This window comes from Topomyia yanbarensis, chromosome 1, assembly GCF_030247195.1.
Source record: "Topomyia yanbarensis strain Yona2022 chromosome 1, ASM3024719v1, whole genome shotgun sequence".
Classification (NCBI taxonomy): Eukaryota; Metazoa; Arthropoda; class Insecta; order Diptera; family Culicidae; genus Topomyia; species Topomyia yanbarensis.
Window position 1 is genome coordinate 159464679 of NC_080670.1, and position 18825 is coordinate 159483503.

An 18825-nucleotide genomic window follows, 5' to 3' on the forward strand; every position below is an offset into this window, starting at 1 on the left:
TGAAATGTGCACTGACAAACTGAAAATTATCGTGAACGGTCTTTTCCAGAGGCACGACCCAACCGCATGGCCGCCTACACCGTACACCGTTGATACAGACGGTAGATATGCAGGTGACAAACGAGTCTCCAATGACGAGCTTCTTATAGTGGCGAAAGGGCTGAAAGCGAAGGCAGCTCCCAGTCCGGACGGTATCCCCAACGTGGTACTGAAAACCGCGATCCTGGTGATTTAGGACATGCTCAGGATAGTACTACACAAAAGCCTAGACGAAGGTTACTTTCCGGATAAATGAAAGATCTAGAAGCTGGTGTTGCTGACAAAACCAGAGAAGCCACCAGTAGATCCAGCATCGTATCGGCCTATATGCTTTCTGGATACTCTTGGTAACCTTCTGGAAAGGGGTCTTCCCCAGCAGGCTGAAGAACTATGCTGAAAGTGAGAACGGACTATCGCAGACGCAGTTCGGATTCCGAAAAGGGATCTCGACGGTAGACGCCAACCCCACACTCGTCGCGAGCGCGGAGAAAACATTGAAGCAAATGAGAAGAGGTAATCGCTACTGCGCCGTGGCTACGATCGGCGTGAAGAACGCATTCAATAGCGCCAACTGAGTGGCTATCGCCATAGCGCTACACAGAATGCGGGTACCCCAGCGGAGTTGAGATCGGCTTAGCAGATGATGTTGTCCTGACGATAACCGGTGAGACTCTTGAGGAGGTAGATATGTTGACGGCAGAGACAGTAGGCGTCGAGGAAACCTGGATGGTTGACGCCAAGTAGCAGCTGGTTCACAACAAGACGGAGGTAGTGCAGGCTAGCAACCTTAAAAAATCCAGCGCGTTTTGATCAGCTTTCAGGGATACTTAGTCCCACCGATGCGTGCGCTGAAGCACCTGGGTGTGATGGTCGAGGATCGGTTAAATTACAATAACCATGTCGACTGTGTATGTGAGAAGGATGCGAGGACAACTAACGTCAATACTCAATACTGAGATAAGGCGAACCGGCCTGGGCTGTTGCGCTCTACACAAAGAGGAACCAGACGAAACCGACAACCACGTTTCGCCTAAAGGCTGATTGTGTCGCGAGAGCGTACAGAACGATATCGTCGGAGGCGGTATGCGTAATTTCCGTGATGATCCCCATCTGCATCACTCTGGCTGAGGACGTGAAATGCTGCCAGTGGAGGAATGCACGAAATGCAAGAAGACTCAGAGCGGACTTGTTGGCTAAGTGGTAGCAAGAGTCGGGCAACGCGGAGAAATGAAGGTGGACCCATCGACTCATCCTAAATGTGTCGGCTTGGGTGAATAGAATAGGTGTACTTCCATTTGACACAGTTTTTGTCAGTGCACGGATGCATACGGAAGTACCTGGATTGGTTTGTACATGCTTCGTTACCCCCTTAGCCTAGTTTCTGTGAACGTGTAAGAGACATCGATACAGAACATGTGGTCTTCGAATATCCCAGTTTCGAGAAAGCTCGGAGGGGTATGTCTGGTGTGACAGTTGGCAATATCGTCGAAAAGATGTGCCACAACGAGCATATTTGGCATGCTGTCAACAGAGTAGTTACGAGTATAAGTGACGAAGGGACCAACAAAGTAGACACCACTATAAAGCCGCCGTGAAACCATGATTCGGGCTGCGGGAGAAATTCCGCCACCGGTGTAGATGGGGTCCACCGCCGGGAACCAGTTGAGTAGTGCGCGACGGGTTCCGGTCGTTAAGGGCACCAGAGAACTGGACGTCAGACACGGCTGTTGAACAACAACCCCATACTATCGGACAACCTATGTCAAACACACATAGCGGGCTGTACACACTACATGTGTTACAGATCTGGCGTGCAAAGGAATGCAACGATTACCATGAGTTTGTGCTCTTTAAATGGGAGGCTGCGATAATTCTGCCTATAATCGCAAGTCAGTCCCATGTAGATAGGGAATCCCATAGAACATGGGACTGACTTGCGATTATGGGCAGAATTGGTAGCTGTAAAAGAATAAGAATAGCCTGAACGTGGTTGGTTCAGCGGTGGAAAAGGAAGAGGTACGGTGTGTATTTGTTCGTCGCGTTGATATATCTTGGAACACTATCGACATGTGAATAAAGATGTTAGTGGGGTTGAAAAACGACGTGTTCCGGTAGCGAATAAGATGAGCAGTAAAGAAGCTGGAAAAGGTTCACAACGTTTAGACAAAATCCGCACTTGCTAACTGCAATCGCAAAAGACGGACGTCGACTAGAGAAGGACGAACTCACGGCCGAACTTCTAAAAGGCGGGAATGACCGGCTGTAGGAAGAAAACCACTGCGCTATCGGGATGACGTGGGATGAAAATGAAATGCTTCCGATTGGTTGGATGGTCTCATATGCCGTAACCAGAAGACGAGTCTTAAACTAGAGTGTAATAATTATCGAGGTACAAAGATCTGCAATACCGCCTGTAGGGTTCTCTTCCATGTACTGTTTAGCAGACTGCGCCGTTGCCTGAATATAAAAGCGGTTTTCGAAAAAAAAATGATTAACGACGGAACAAAGTTTATGATGTGACAAACCCTGTATAAATTTCGGGAATATAACTTGCGGACTCATTACCTATTTTTGGATTTCTATGCAGGGTACGTGGAAGATAATGCTTGAACATGACTTTTCAAAAAGGCTGACTATAGTCAGTACCCGACTATACGGGTAACTACCCCTACTCACAAATACCAGGACAACAACCAATAGTACACGGATACCTCTAAAACATCGTCAGGAGTCGCTTTAGCAGTCTACTACATCTCAAATCGACAATCAATTGCAGCAAACAAGTTTAAAGCCTGTATGATTAAAAAACCTTTTCCCTGTGATCCTGTTAAATAATAATAATAATAATATTTTTTCCTGTGATCCGGCATTTTTCTGGTCAGGTCGAAGATGGGCGGAGACTGGATTTTTTTTACATAAATATATTAGAGGTTAAAGGAACCGGTAAAATCTGATACCAAGAACTAAACCTCAAAACAGTCGAGATCATTCTTAGCAAAATCAAAACCGTGCATACAAACATTAAGGAAAGGAGATACGAATGAAGTCTTCAACCAAACGACACTTATGAATAATGCAAGATGGTAGAGGATTGTATTCATCTCCTTTTCCTGAGAACACAGTTTTAAAATACAACAAACCTCTAGTCTAATCACATTTTCTATATCAATTTCAATCACTTCACAAAGAAGCGAGATGAAACTTTACATTTCCAAAATCGACACCATGAAGATGGTCTTGAGCTTTTAGCCTGTGAATTATGTTTTTAACACTAAGCTTTCCTAAGCAAAATGAAAATGGCAGTTTTTGAAAACATTGTTTAGTTGAACGATTGTTCCATGCTTCGAGCAACAGATATAAAAAAAATTGAACCTCCTTAATTAATCTTTCTAAAGAGTTGAGTGTGATGTCTGTGGAGCAAGCGAAAGCTGCACTGAATGTTAAATATGTATTACACCTTCTGATACTGCTATATTAAATTGTATTTATTTTCCAGCCCTTCCAGTTTGGTGCGAGCAGCAATAACAATAACAACAATGACAACGGTGCAAAACCGTTCTCCTTCTCGGCACATTCAGCGCCCAGCTTCAACTTCACCGCCGGATCCAATCCTGGGCAATCGGTGAGTACCCTGCCTGCTGCAATACCTCCTTTAATCCAAATAACTTTCCGTAGTTTTTCCTTGATACTAAAATCAATTATTATCAGTAATCTTAGCGTTGACTGCAAAATAATATAGAATATTGTATCACTTTCTCTTCAACCCCGGTTCCGATTTAATGACTCTCTTTTCCCTTTTACGCGGTTTCTCCCTTTTGCACGGCTATCCGTCGGCCCAACAGTCGGCTCCCTTTACCTTTGGAAGTAACCAGAACCTATCCAATCCCGGTGGTGTCGTCGGTGGAGTTTTCAACTTTGGCGGAGGTGGTATCGGCTCGCCATCCCCAGCCGTACCCGGTATCGGAATCAGCGGAATGGCGGAAGTATGTGCAAGTTTACCGTTTTATGTCACTCATTTTTGGCTTGTAAACTTGGAAGAGCGTGAACGTTGTTGATTGTTGTGTGGCCTCGGCTGTGTTCCCATAACCATTTGCATATATTACACCGGTAATCACGCGTGGTCATTTGAGTCTCATTTGCATACGTGCTCGTGTCGAACGGTAGCATGGTTTGGTTGCCCTAGTGTTGCATTAACTATGTAGGATGGATGAAAAACTGCACCATTGCACTATCTAACATTCACATTTACTAACAACCTTGTGTGGCTTGAAACGTTCTATGATTTGGATCATGCTCAGGGTACCATTGGTTAGGTAACCATCGTATGAGACAGGACGAGGTGAAACAAAACGAATTTGGCGTGTTCACATTTGCCAAGGTTCACAGGTAGATCTACGTGCAAGGGGGCGTTACGACTTTTGGCGTTGGAGTGCACTTTCAAGTGTTTTAATTTTAAGTAATTGGTTTTAGAGGGTTATTGAAATCAAATAGTTATGAAATTGTGCTAGTTAAGAAGTAAGAATTTATTGAAGGTCGTCATAACTATAGATCTTTGCACTTATACGAAGCTTTGAATTTTACGACTTTTGTCTTGTTTTTATTCTTGTAAGCAAACGAATGCTGACAAGTAATTCAACATACAGCGAGTTAACAACCTCGATTTTCAGTAATTTCTCTATAAAAACAGACCTGATTCGAACCTAATATTTCAGTTTACAGTAACAATCCCCGTTTCCGTCTTAAGATTTTGTACCTATAGCCTTTTAGTTTTACAATTCCCTTTCCCAAATTGTTTTGAACATTGCTATCAACTTTCGCCGGGTTTGAGTCAGACGTGATAGAGATAACGAGAAATTCTTAAAGTAATACATGAAATTGCATCATGAGGGCATGTAGGATCTGTCAGAGTTAACATGTTTGCAAACCAAAAACCATATTGCTCGTAGTTATGGGGACTGACTGTGCAGTAACATTGAATGGGGTAATGAGATTATTCATCGATCTGTGCTGACTTTTTGTAACTATAGACCGATCAAAATTAAATAGTCCTAGTAAGCTCCAACAGAGCCCTCTAGGTAGAAATACATGGGGCTGTATTCTAGAACCTTTATTATTCATATTGTACATGAATTCTATGAAAGATTTTTTGTTTCGGATGACGAAGAGTTATATTTTATTTAAAATATTTGCGATGTACAATCCAGAGCTAGGAACTCAGCACAGTTATCCAATAAATTTGAAAAACTTAAATTTAAATAAACAATTTTGAAAACTAGCCATAAAGCTTAGAATTACATTATTGGCTAAAATTCTTATAAATTGGGAGCCTTGTTTCCTTCTCTGCTTTTTGTGATGTGAAGGGAAACGCTTCACTTTGAGGAGAGGCTGTATGAATGCATCAATCATACGCCTAGAGTATGCATTTATTGGAAAAAAGGTCGCTCATCTACCGTTTGTTCAACAACGTTCACGCTAGCATTTTTTTTTAATTTCCACAACTCATCCGGGTGAGTAGTTTGGTGCAAACTGTTTTTCTCCGTTGGTAACGACTGCATTAATTTTTTCGCCACACGCACGATGCATCTTTTATCAGCACCATCTTCCATACATATGTGATTATCATCAGTCTCATTTCACATCGCTCGTCAATCGGCGAATCACCACACACTGCCCCGTCACATTTTTCTCTACTCGCAAAAACTGTATTATTTCTCTAAATGCTTTTTTCCATCTTATTTGGTGACTGTTGCGCTCCTTCTGACACATAGTAAATCTCTTATCCCTATTCCCCTATTACTCGACCATACGAACAGCTCGACTAAAAAGTGCATCTTCGATTTCGTATTTTTGTTTTTTTTTTTCTCTTCCAACCTGCTTTCCTCTCGGGGTGTGTATATCTGTGTACGAATTTAGGCCGCACCCGCTGCCGCACCGGCATTCCAGTTTGGCGCCGGAGCTATGCCACAACAGAATCCGTTCGCGTAAGTATTACCATTATTATCATTTATCAGATTCATCGATTATTATCTATCGTTTCCGTTAGCTCTATAATAGCTGTTTAGTGTTTGTAGTGTGCTAATAAAAGGATTGTGTTTACATTGTTTCCCCGTTAATACTAGGAAATGTCCTACAAACAACACTTGTCAGTTGCTAACATTATTGCAAAGCTGTGTTACACACATTAACTACTGTATTTATTGTATACACTCATACCAAAAATTATCTAGCATTTTAGAGGCCATTTCACACGTATAGAATGTATGAGATTTTTTAGTAATTTTGTATGTTATTATGTAACGTTATCTGCGTGTCATCATGTACATTTTCAGAAACTGATACTGCGTTGTCTGTGTTTTCTTTCAATCCAGAATATAAATAAGACTAAGAAAATGTATGAGAAGAGGAAAAGGCGAGTAGAATTATGGGGCGGTTTACTCCCTTTTATAAGGTAGTTTAGAAACGAAAAGCGGGATACACATTGAGTCCACAAAAAAGTAAAGTCATGGTCTCTACCATCCCTTTGCGGAATTTTCACTTTCTGTTTCAACAGCTGAATTTGCAATCGATACTCCCAGTTCAAACGAACTTTTGGAAAAAATGAGATATCAAACTCAAGTAAATATAGGGTGGATGTACCAATAGTCGCATACTTAAGGAAAACTTTTGATAAAAAATCGATGAATAGACCTATGGGCAATGTTAATACATTAAACGAAAACTTTCACTCCCTACTTCATAGGAATAATTTATAGGTGGTTTAGTAACCAATTTGTGTATTCAAAACCGCTTGTACCACTATAGGAACACATGTACCAATAGTGGTGCAATCGCTAATTTCAGTTCCTATTGTTGCAAATCCCATTGCTTTCTTATGGAACTTGCAACTATAGGTACACTATCAACTATAGGTGCAAGGGAGCTCAAAATTCAAAGAAAATCATTTTTTTTTTCAATGGTTATTTGAGCAAATTTCAAGGATAACAGTTTTATTTTCGCATAATTTTAGTGCGATGAATCGATAAAAAAAATATTTGTTGATGGTTGGTACCTTAGGCGTATAACCCACTACTGCAACTATTGGTACACCTCAACTATAGGAGCACCCACCCTATTGGATTTATAAAACAATTTTACATCCATTAATGTGTCTTGTGTGGTAGCAGAGGGATGATGTGGTGACGATCAAGTCGAAATTCTGCCATCTACAGAGAATCGCACTCATAGCGATAAATGGCGCTTTTACTGGTTACTATTGATAGTATGGGTCTGGGTCAATTGGCATAGTCATTTGGCATAACGGACATTTGGCTTAACGGTTTTTCGGCATAATGGTTATTTGGCATAATTTTGAGAATTGATCACACTGAAGATCATTTGGCATAACGGACAATTGTCACAATTTATTTTATCTCCAGGATAATGGCCATTTGGCATAACGAGGTCATGTGGTGTCTGGCGGGCTAAGATCTTTTTGCACTATCTCAGCTAAGAATAGTACCACTGGGAACCTGCTCCCATGTCGCAAGAGACGACTAACAACATGCTAGGAGTCCCTAGGTATTGCTCCGTATCGAAGACCTAACCTGAACGGACCTTAAGGTTTTGTATCTTAATCTTGATCAATTCTGTATTGAGTGAATCTTTGACATATAGTCACCTTTTCTGATTCTCTATTCCCGATTGTGTACCAATGTCTTAGGTTTTTTTCTGGCGGTTGTTCAATAGTCATAAAGAATGAATCTAATTCTACACTAAGTAACAGCATATATTAATATTCCGGCTCTTCCACGCCAAGGTATAACTTTTAAAGCTTTGGTTTAAAAATCGCATTAAAAAAACAAACTTTCATGTAGGAAATTTATTGAATTGGCCCAAGATGAAGCTGTCAAATTGCACAAAAAGTTTTTTATGTGGCAAGCAAACTGTAGATGTGTCAAAATAAGTCATTTTTTATTGAGTGGAGCCGTCTACCGACAAATCTACATTGACGAATATCTCCCAAAGTGACATCTTGAGGTCTCATGACACTAACTTTGTACTACTTTTGCTTTTCTGAACAGTGGTAAACATTTCAACATTCCAGAACTTCACTCTGTCAGGAAATATAGGACCATCATGAGCTAAAACTTCGTTAAATCGCACTCCTAGTCCATTCATTAAAATTATCCAGTGCAGTACTCTTTTTTTTACAATGGAGAAGACCTTTATGTCCTAGCCCAGTACACGTGATATTGGTAGGGTCCAATCTACCACACGGGGTGCACTGGGGGCGTGTCGGACTCGAATGGTGACCAGCCATTAATACCGACTAAACTCCATTGGGCTCCGCCATCATTCCTCCCAGGAACTACCTCTCGGTATTACTTCTGGGGGGATGGCTGTACTAAATGTACTCATTCACTCTCACTCACGCGTTCATACATCCTGTATGAGGCTTACTTGGGTGCTCTCTCAATCGCATTTTGATTCACTCTCAAACACTCCCACATGAGGCTGACTTTTGTCCTCACCTTTTACGTTCCATGCGAGGCTAACTTGTGTGCTCACCTTACTCTTTCCTTGCTAGGCTTACTTTTGTGCTCGCCCCACCCATACCATGTGAGGCTGACTTGGGTGCTCACCCTATCACCTGATTCACTCTCAATCGTGCCACTCTATTGTACCTTTGTCACTCCCCCTGGCATCCCATGTGGGACATTTTTCTTAGGCCCCACTTCTGACATACCATGCGAGGCTGACTTGTGTGCTCACCTTTTTCATTCCTTGCTAGGCTGACTTTTGTGCTAGCCTCTACCAACCTGTGAGGCTGACTTTTATGCTCACCCTTAACATGCCGTGTGAGACTGACTTGGATGCTCACCCTTTCACTCCTCTGCCACGCCATGAGGCATCGATAGCTAAGTTCCAACATACTACGCTACGACCCTCCCGTCTTGGCATGATGCAGTCCACTTATACGCCTATACACTCACTCTTCTGTCTTGCTTCGGGGTGGCTGGGTTTACTCCTTACGCGGTTGCCATTCGCTGCGCCAAACCTGCCTCGGCATGAACAGACCATTCACTCCCTTTTTTGCGCTTGGCCTTTTTTGCTCCAGCTAACCAATCACTAGTTAGCCGTGGCCGTCGTCTGTTGCTCGGTTCGCCAGATTACCTGTAGCCTACTGGCAATCTGGATGGTATCAGCCAGAACTGCGTTCCACTTCTCCACCGATTGACACATCCGCTTAATAAGGGTATCAGGGGTTGTGTCCCAGCCACAGACGTCAAGCATTGCTCTTCTTTCGACGTCGAACCGATGACATACGAACAGTATGTGTTCGGCAGTTTCATCTACACCTTGGGCAGTCCGGGCAGACTGGGACCTCCGCTTGCCCGAACTAGTGCAGTACTCTGCGTCATTCTATCCGCTCATATGGTAGTCGGTCTTTGCCAGTATTGCTCTTCTCCCATCCATACTTCTTCTGGGCCGCCGATGGAGCCCATCATGTTTTACCGCCGACGCTGATGATGAGCTATGTTCTATCAAATACCATGCGGTAGACTTGGGTGCAACGCCCAACTCCTACTTAGCAAAAGGCAAAGGATTCTTCACATTTCCTTTCGATCATGTCCATATGAGCCTACCTAGTCCTAGTTTTCCGTTCCAAGTTGAAAACTGATTCGCTCTAGAATACCTATCCGTCTCTCAATTTCATTGCTTTCGTTTCTCTTAGTCTTAAATTTGCCGAAAATAGCCAACAAAATGGATACAGTAGAACCTTACGGCAATTAAAACATAGTAACACGTTTACTATATCTATTACGCATAATAAACATGTCGTTTGCAATTTGGCATTCAACCCAATTATGGAAACGTGTCTGATAGGGAGAGTGGAGATGCCAACTTGTCATTAATATTTTGCAGTGAATTTCTTCACATTCATTCATTTACTTTTTGGACGTTTGCTTTGTACTGAAAACTTTGGAAATGATCATTAAAGTGTTAATAAGAAGCAATACTCCCGATGGTCGGCTGTTCGGAGTTCAAATTACTCGTTTCGAATTCTCGGAAATCGATCGCGAGCGACTTTCGTACATATTACTAAGATCACACTTCTATTATATTCCACGTGGCTTTGTCCTTTTATGTAACGCTGTAGAATAATTATTAAACTGCCTTTTCGAACGGTATTCATATTTCTACTGAAGGTCGCACATCTGAACACTTTGATAAATCACCATATCTACCAAAATATATCCTGATTCATTTTCTATCTTGCGACACTTGTGGATGATACAGATAATTCCTCGGTCATAATAGTCACAAGCGTTGAACTAACATTGCTTCCCATCCCAAAATTGACCTGCATGGGCGTGGCCATCTACGTTATTGATCATACTATAATCTTTGTCTCTTTAGGTTGCACGTTGAGTGTGATGAACTACTCCCAAGTATCATACAATTGGTTCAATATGCAATTTAAACAGGCTTTGATCAATCTTGGGAAACTCACGAGCGGTCAACAAAGCTAAGCTAAGCTAACGGCCATTTGGCATAATTTTTGCGTTGTCATTTGGCGTAACGGCCATTTGGCATAATTTTGAGAAGGGATAATATTGGAGGTCATTTGCCATTTTTTCAACTACAGGAAAGCACAAGACTGTGCGAAAAGTCAGGTAATTCGGAATAATTTTTAACCGTATTACTGCTGAAGGTCTTTCCGTATAAATATTTTTATGTTAAAACAATAATTTAGTATAACGGTCGTTTGGCGTAGGTATATGTAGTGATAAAGATATTATTTACCAGGATTTTTAGCGTATATCCTTTCCTGTATATATTATGTATTTTGATTGTATGTTCACAATAATGTTCATCGTCCGAGCGAATGTTATTTATGTAGGTTGTAAGGAGCTGGCATGTAGCTCAAATGTTTGAGCATAACGGCAACTACCTAAATATTTAAATGAATTTATTTTGTTGTTTACCAATAGTACTAAAATTGAGCTTGAACCAAAATTAATTAGTTTATTCTTCTTTACCCATTAATAAATAACATATACGTCTAATGTGGCTACGCTACATCGCTTCAAGTCGCGTGCTGTCCAACATCGATGTTGCTCCATCGGACTTGAACTAATTTATAGCCCCTATGTTTGAGTAAACCGGGCAACCGAGTGGATTACCAATTTGTTTGCGAGAGCTATTTGGTATACAGATTAAAACACCAGCTTATGTTTAAAAGAAGGAATCAGCTCCTAATTTTAAGTAAACCAAGCAACCGAGTGGATTTCCAGCTTTCTTGCGAGGGCTATTTGGTATACAAATCCAAAGAACTGCTCATGTGTGAAAGAAGGAATCAACTCTTATGTTTCTGGTAAGCGGCTATTGATGTTAATACCACGAACGAATGTTATTCCAAAGACAACGAAACAGGGGGTGTGGACTTGTGTTCTCAGCCGACAGCAACCGGGAAATCAGAGTAATCCCAATCAATACCCAGAGTCCACGACAGGAAGGAAGCGGAATACATCACTGATTATAATTTATTCTTTTGGATTCTAGGAAGGGGGTCACCGCTTTCGATGATTGTTACCAAATGGCTCTCAAAACAAACCTGTGCTAAATTCTAAGATTTGTCCTACATGTATGTTTACATTACGAAAAGAAATTTAAAAAGACTGCTATTGTCTAATGCTGTTACCAATGCACTCTTCAAAGGGAGCGAGATGGACAACATTCGGAATGATATTATTGATTTTCATCAATATTTTTCGCAATTCAAAACAATATGAGTGTTTTCTTTATCTTACCAAAAAATCTGGGAAATGGATATATCTGGTGAATGAAATTCTGGGCATTGGTTCATTCTGGGTAGTGGTTTTCTGGGAAAGGGTATATTCTGGAATATTGTTTTCTACGAATTATTGCTTTCGAGAAGCTAGTTTTTTAGAGAACAGTTCTTTCTGGGGAAACAAACTTCGGTGTTTTAGTTGCCGGGGAATGGTTTTCGGGGGAATGTCGTAGAATCGTTATTTTCTTTTCCTTTTATCGGAATCGAAACAATAGTAAATGATCTTATAAGCTGCATGGATTTGATTTTCGGGGGAATGTTATAGAACCTATAAACACCCAGAATAGATATTTTCAAAGCGAACCACTTCCAAGAGCGATCATAATAATGATAACCTAAACAAAACATACGTCTGGTGAATCGCAGTTCTAGTTCGTTGTCTCAACAAAGGCCTGTAAAATTTACACTATACTAAAACGTAAGTCATAGACAAATAATCCATAATTGCAAAAATGCACTTGAACGAAAATTTCAAAAATGAAAGTTAAAGAACTGCTTATATTTAAAAGAAGGCAAAATCAATTATAAAATGCATTCTCTCGAAATATAGTCTATATCTGGTAATGGATAACAACACATTAATTTTGCTTAGTGCAGCTTTAACCTTATGGGTAATTCATCCGATAAACTAGGCATTTAACTGTTATGCCAAATGACCTTCAGTGAGATCACTTAGCAAAATTATGCCAAATGTCCGTTGTACCAAATGTCTGTTATGGCAAATGACCCTACGCAAAATCGCAAAATTAGAAATTATGGCAAATGGCCGTTATCCTGGAGATAAAATAAATTATACAAATGTCCATTATGCCAAATAACCTTCAGTATGATCCATTTTTAAAATTATGCCAAATGACCATTTTGCCAAATAACCGTTATGCCAAATGACTTTTAGTGTGATCAATTCTCAAATTTATGGCAAATGATCATTATACCAAATAACCGTTATGCCAAATGTCCATTATGCCAAACGACCTTATGCCAAAAGACGAATCCAAATGACACACTCCCGAAAATATGATTCGTAGAAGACAGTAATCTTCGATACTGCAGAAGTAAAATTTCATTCCGTTCAAAATTATGTGGGAAGTCTCTTTCTATGTATGTGCTGGCACCACTGTTATGTTTTTAAATGATCATCTTTTAAATGTTCCTACCGAAACACTGAGCTGCAAACTTGGTAAAAGCTGTGTTTGATTTGATGTACGATTTTTGGAACCCGTTTTATCAATGATGTTTTTTTTTGTTTTTGATTTTCGAAACCCATTTTTATTTTCGAAATGATTTAAATTAATTTACAAACATTTCTAAAACATTCTACTTTGATTTTAAGCGACGTCTAATCTTTCTCTTCCCCCAAACAGAGCCACGACTATACCTGGACAAACAACGCAACAGCAGACCCGCAGGAAAATCCGCGCCACCCGGCGCATAACGCCACGGTAGGAGCAAGACGTCGTCAAGGAGCAACTTTCAAACGCGCCAGTACTACTACTACTTCCGCTGCTAAAGCATCTGCTCGTACTAAGTACGCAAATCTAGTGTGGACAAAGGGCGGTCAGAATAGCAACAGTAACAACAATAATACTACTACAAACAATCATTCAACTCGAACAACGACTGTGACAAATACGAGCGGCTCGGTGCCGCCGAAGACGGGGACTGATATGTTGCCACCGCTCAACTATGACAAATCCAGGTTCCGATACATTTCGCCGGACCTCAAGCGCAAACTGGCCAACGATGGTGGCCAGCAGTAGCAGCAACTCCACCACCACCACCCGCCATCTCTATCAACAGCAGGTATAAAATGGGAACTGATAGTGTGTGTTCCCGATTGGAAGTAAAATGATACACAGAAGAAGAGTGTTGATCAATAAGAAACGAAGAATGAAATGTAACCTTTCGACTCGGACTAGAAGTTACAGACTAAGCAGGAAATTTGCAAATAATTACTCCTGAGAGATCGCTTCCCGGTCCAATGGCTCATACATTATGCGATGTTATTTTTGTATAGTAAATCGAGGAAATTATGCCTTTTCTCCCTCAGAAGGAAATAAACATTGTTTCATAAGAGACAGTATTCAGCGTGTGAAAAGCGGGTGTATTTGCCATTCCGGGAAGGACTCTTTTGCTAATACAAACAAACTCTAAATATAGGAATAATACCCTTAGTAAAAAGGCAGTCTAGCAGCAAGAAAGAAAGAAAGTGTGAATTTCGAGATTCGTAACTACAACTGATTGTTTTGGGCATAGGTTTTTGCCTAGACAATGATGAACCAAATTGGGAAATAAGCGCCGTAAGGGTTCATTGTAATTATAACGAGAAAAAAAACTATTTAAGCTTAAACATAGTACGATTGTAGGATGCTTTAATAATTGAATTGAGAAGAGACACTGAGACAAACAAAAAATGCGACACACGTGTGAATGTGAATGTGTATAAATTGAAACGAGAAATCGATTGACTTTTTTCCTCAAACGAAACTCTTGCCACTTGCCAGCTGGAGACGCAGGCACATTGTAACGGGAGAGCCAGTCCAGAAATTACCAGGTGAGAAAGTATAATTAGTAGTCTGTTTACATTTTTGCGTATTGTACACCTTGGGCGAAAAGGATGACGATAGACAAATAAATCCTTTTTTGTTATTTACTTTTTTGTAATTTATTATAAGACGCAATTGCGTTCCGATTGGAAGTATGAAAGAAGACGGGAAAGTGGAGAGAGCGAAGGGCTTTAAATCCTTGTAAAACTTATGAGACACTCACAAACACATGCACACATACCTACACAGAGAACGATACTGAACGATGTACTTTTTATATTTTGTTTACTAATACTAACTTACGAGTACTTGTGAAAATACTGACGCACGTTATAAAGAACGAGAAAAAGAAAAATTGTTAAACTAAGATATTGTTCAGGCATCCTTCAATGTATAGATTCTATCAGATTAGCAGTCCATCTGGTTAAGGAAAATCGTGAGGGGTAGCTACCAATCGCTAAATCATTTTTCGTTTGCGTGGTTTGATTTAAGCTGAACCTTCCGAGCTGGGTTCGTAATATCAGTAGGATTAGTCATAATGCCAGTAGGATCATTGTACTAGCCCTGCAATTGTTCTGTTCGCTGAAATCCGGTTGAACAACTCGGGAAGTGCATACATTTTTTAGCTGAGATCAAACACGAACAAGATGTGGCCGCCTCTCACTGTTTTAACCCTAACACTGGACGCACGCTCTTTAGGGAAGTTAACTATTAAGATAAGCTACTATACTTCGATGGTAGACATTGAAACAGCACCGAAAACAGTTCGGTTGTGACATATTGAAAAAGGAGAATTGGCACTCTATTGATGGTCCGAAAAAAAAGCTTATGATATATCCCTTTCAGCCTGGATGCTGAAAGTTTTGGACATCCTCAGCGTTATTCTTACCCTAGCTTTGATTCCAACTTTGTCAACTACACGCATTAAAATTTCACACTCATACACTGACACACACGCACATATGAGCCCCTAATTAACTAAGGGTTCTACCATGCATTTGCTAGGGACAGGGGTAAACTGTGGTCCATTTGGAAATCTTGTTATTGATTCAAATTTACTCTGTAGAAAGAAGAAAAATTAGTTTATTTAAGAATATAGCCATCAACAGAAGTTACACGCCAATTCTCCTTTTTAATGGCAGGCAGAAGAACAAAAATAACTCAAATAAACATCAATTGGTAGTAGAGATACACAAAAGCGCAAATTATCATAACAAATTAGAAACTGCAAAAAGTGATAGTAATAACAGCAAATTCGCGCTGATTTTGGCATAATCCCGTAACATTTTGCATCTCAAACGACGATGAATCAAATCGTAACCAAATTCACCACAAAAGTAACACTGGAAAAATACTCCTACAGTCGAGAAAATCTCTGCTTGTCTTCTGTCGTATGGTAGAATAAGTTCCTTATCAATCTGAATCTGTAGTTTGATGCTCATAAGTTTACATGCTCGATTTCAAACCTATTCAGTTTCCATCTAAAAAATAACAAAAACCATTTTTGTGCACCCAAATCCGAACTATTTTAATATACGTACTGAAAATTGATGGAAGGCAAGCCACGAGAGAAAACATGAGTAAATTACGCTATGGAACTCGAATACAGCCAGGGAATGATGTTTATTGTTATTTTATTGGTTTATTCAGCTAAATTACAAAACTGCAGGAAAAAGTGAAAGAAGAACGGAATTTGTTTAGTAAAAAAGAAGTAATCAACAGAAAAGAACAATAAAAATAATAAAATTATCTATGAGGTATGGCATCACAGATCTGTGGAAATATCACAACCCATTTGTTTGGTATTTAGGGCGGGGCTATTTAGTTTACCATTATCTTTCTTGACTTGATTCAAAGTCTGTACTAACAGGATGTCGTGCTCAATACAATTACAAAATTACAAATCTTCTTTATCCTTTAGGTCTGTTGTACGACCAGACATTCTTATTTGCTCCGTGCGTCTACGGATTATAACTTTTTGTTCGTTTTCTTAGTCGTATGCTTTCCACTGGTTGTACTGTCTGTTGGTTTAGAGGGACTAGGCGCAGTCTTCTATCAATGCGTGTTGGTTGGGCATCTGATGCAAGCTAAAAAACGGAAAATCTCAATTCCATAACTCAAATGCTCAAATAGATCAAATAATCTCGGTTTAATCTTGTGTAAAATAGAGTTCGGAATTAAGGTTGGACAGAGAATGGGCAAAAATCGAAAACGAAAAAAGCAGTTTTCTTCCACACGGTGTGTTAGATATTCATAAAAATCAATCAGCTTAGGTAGAATGTTGTTACAGTACTGCTGATTGATTTTTATGAAGATCTAACACACTGTGAGGAAAGAAAACTGCTTTTTTCGTTTTCGATTTTTGCCCTTTATCTGTTCAACCTTAAACTCGCTACTTCTGAATAAATAACTTTTTCAACTTGGAATGCAATTTATTTCAACTTTTATTGCATTCGTAGCACCTAATCTTTACGGGTTTCGCTTTCCATTTCTATATTTCTGGCTTTGAACAGAAGCTGGTCTAGACGGTGCCGGTATGGTTTAGTGGTAGGCGAGATCGCCATTCACCCTAGTTGGCCTGCGTTCAATGCCAGCCGACGTCGTTGAGATTTTTCTGAGGTGAAAACAATCTGTGGTCACGCCTTCTTTCGGAAGAGAAGTAAAGCCGTTTTCCACGGTCCATGATTTTGATGGGTCGACATCTAGTCCAGATAAGTAGAAGTCGTCGCCTATCAGGCGTCGGTGTTTGGCCTTGTAGCGGAAATAGGCCGACGAAAAATCACTAGAACAAGAAGAAAAGCTGGTCAAATAAAACCTGTGCATAACAGTTCAAATGATTCGATTTTAAATACATTGACTTCATTTTGACTCCTTTGCTGCCCAACTCCATTTGGGTGGGTTGCAGGAAATTTCGGATAGAATATTCAAAATACGATTGTTTGTTGCCACTATAATACTGATTATACAACTACATTGTTTGCTTGTTTAAATTATTATGTTTGATAAATCTGACAAAGTTGAATATTTCACAGACACAAGGAAAAAAATTATTTTGTGCATGGCACAGTTTAATATTGTTTAAAATTATCAAAATTCTCATTTTTTTAAGAAAATGAAAAAAAAACATTGGTAAATTGCTAACTGGTAGTACTCCAGTAGCTGTTAAATCCAGTGTGAACTTAATGAAAACGGGGTAAATTGGGGAGAGATGCTGCACATTTCTAAAATTCGATCATGCATCAAAGTAAACCATTTAATATTCAAAGAAATCATTTTTATCAATAGCGACAAAAATTCTCTGAAATGGGTTTTAGTATGAAAAATTTTTTTTTTCATGAACATTTTAATAAAAGATCATTGCGGGAGAGATGCCGCATTTGCAGGTGAGACGCCGCAACGTGGTCACACAAACTGAAAAATGGTGAAAAAAGTATTTTTAGCTCTCGTTGATGTTTTTGTGATTAGGTGTCTTCAGCTGATTTTCATGAAGTTTGATTATACCTATAAATCGGCTAGCACCTACACTTTTCTTAAGGGGTACTACCATTTCTGGAAACATTTTTTTATTCAACATTTTAAAAATATTTTTCTTTCGCAACCTTGTGTAACGGTTAAGTTTGAGTAACTTAATTAGGGGACCTATTTATCTATATGTTTCTACCAGAGCTTGAAAAAATATCCCTGCGTGAACAAAATTCAATTCATGCCCGCCGCTATGAATGAAATGTTTGGTTCGTTTCCTTCGTCATTCGTTCTCCCGACGCAGCGCATTCAGGTTCGGACATGTTCGGTTTCAGAAGCAAACTGAATTTTGTTTCTAGGTATGAGAGGGATAATTGAGCAAAAGTGCACCAGATTACGCAGTTCACTTATGCCCGAAAATGTAGAAGATACCAACTTCTGCATTGAAACTGTACACATAATAACAAATGAATGCTTTGGTTGGTGAAGGAATTTATATTTCCACTGCACTCAAGCATTCGATTCTGCATGAAATATCAGTCAGTTGGAAAGTAAATTAATGAGGGAGGCGGTAAATCTGAATGTTGGTTTCTGAATGTTGCAAGCAGCAATAGGTAACTGATTTTGAAATTCCGCAGCACTGGTTTGTACGAGCGAATTATATCTATGCGTTAGTAGGGTTTCTTAAAAGCAGTTTATGGCTGTTTCTCTCAACAATGAATTTATATAACATAGGTTAGTTCTTGAAAGATTCATTTTGAAAAAAGAAAATTAATTCCTTGAAATTTTCGTTTTTATCCCAATATTGACAACTACCCAACTACAAATCAATGCATTCACGAAAATTAGTGCCTGAAATTTTAAAGAATAAACCGAAGTAACTAATACTTATCGCCATTTTTAAATATACGAATGAATAGAAATAATCCTATATGTCACTGT

The 18825-nt window shown here is 39.6% G+C and overlaps 1 protein-coding gene across 2 annotated transcripts in view; it reads left to right on the forward strand.

Annotated features, from left to right (window-relative positions):
* Positions 1 to 16170, forward strand: part of LOC131679148 (nuclear pore complex protein Nup153) — a 38803-nt gene extending 22633 nt beyond the window's left edge. Inside the window, exons 6-9 of one of the 2 annotated variants that reach the window (XM_058959781.1) lie at positions 3536 to 3661; positions 3882 to 4022; positions 5953 to 6020; positions 13240 to 16170. In XM_058959781.1, the coding sequence (XP_058815764.1) occupies positions 3536 to 3661; positions 3882 to 4022; positions 5953 to 6020; positions 13240 to 13321 (417 nt within the window). In that variant the 3' untranslated portion in view covers positions 13322 to 16170. The remainder of the gene's footprint in view (positions 1 to 3535; positions 3662 to 3881; positions 4023 to 5952; positions 6021 to 13239) is intronic. The other variant, XM_058959790.1, reaches the window with a different exon arrangement.
* The last annotated feature ends 2655 nt before the right edge of the window (positions 16171 to 18825 follow it).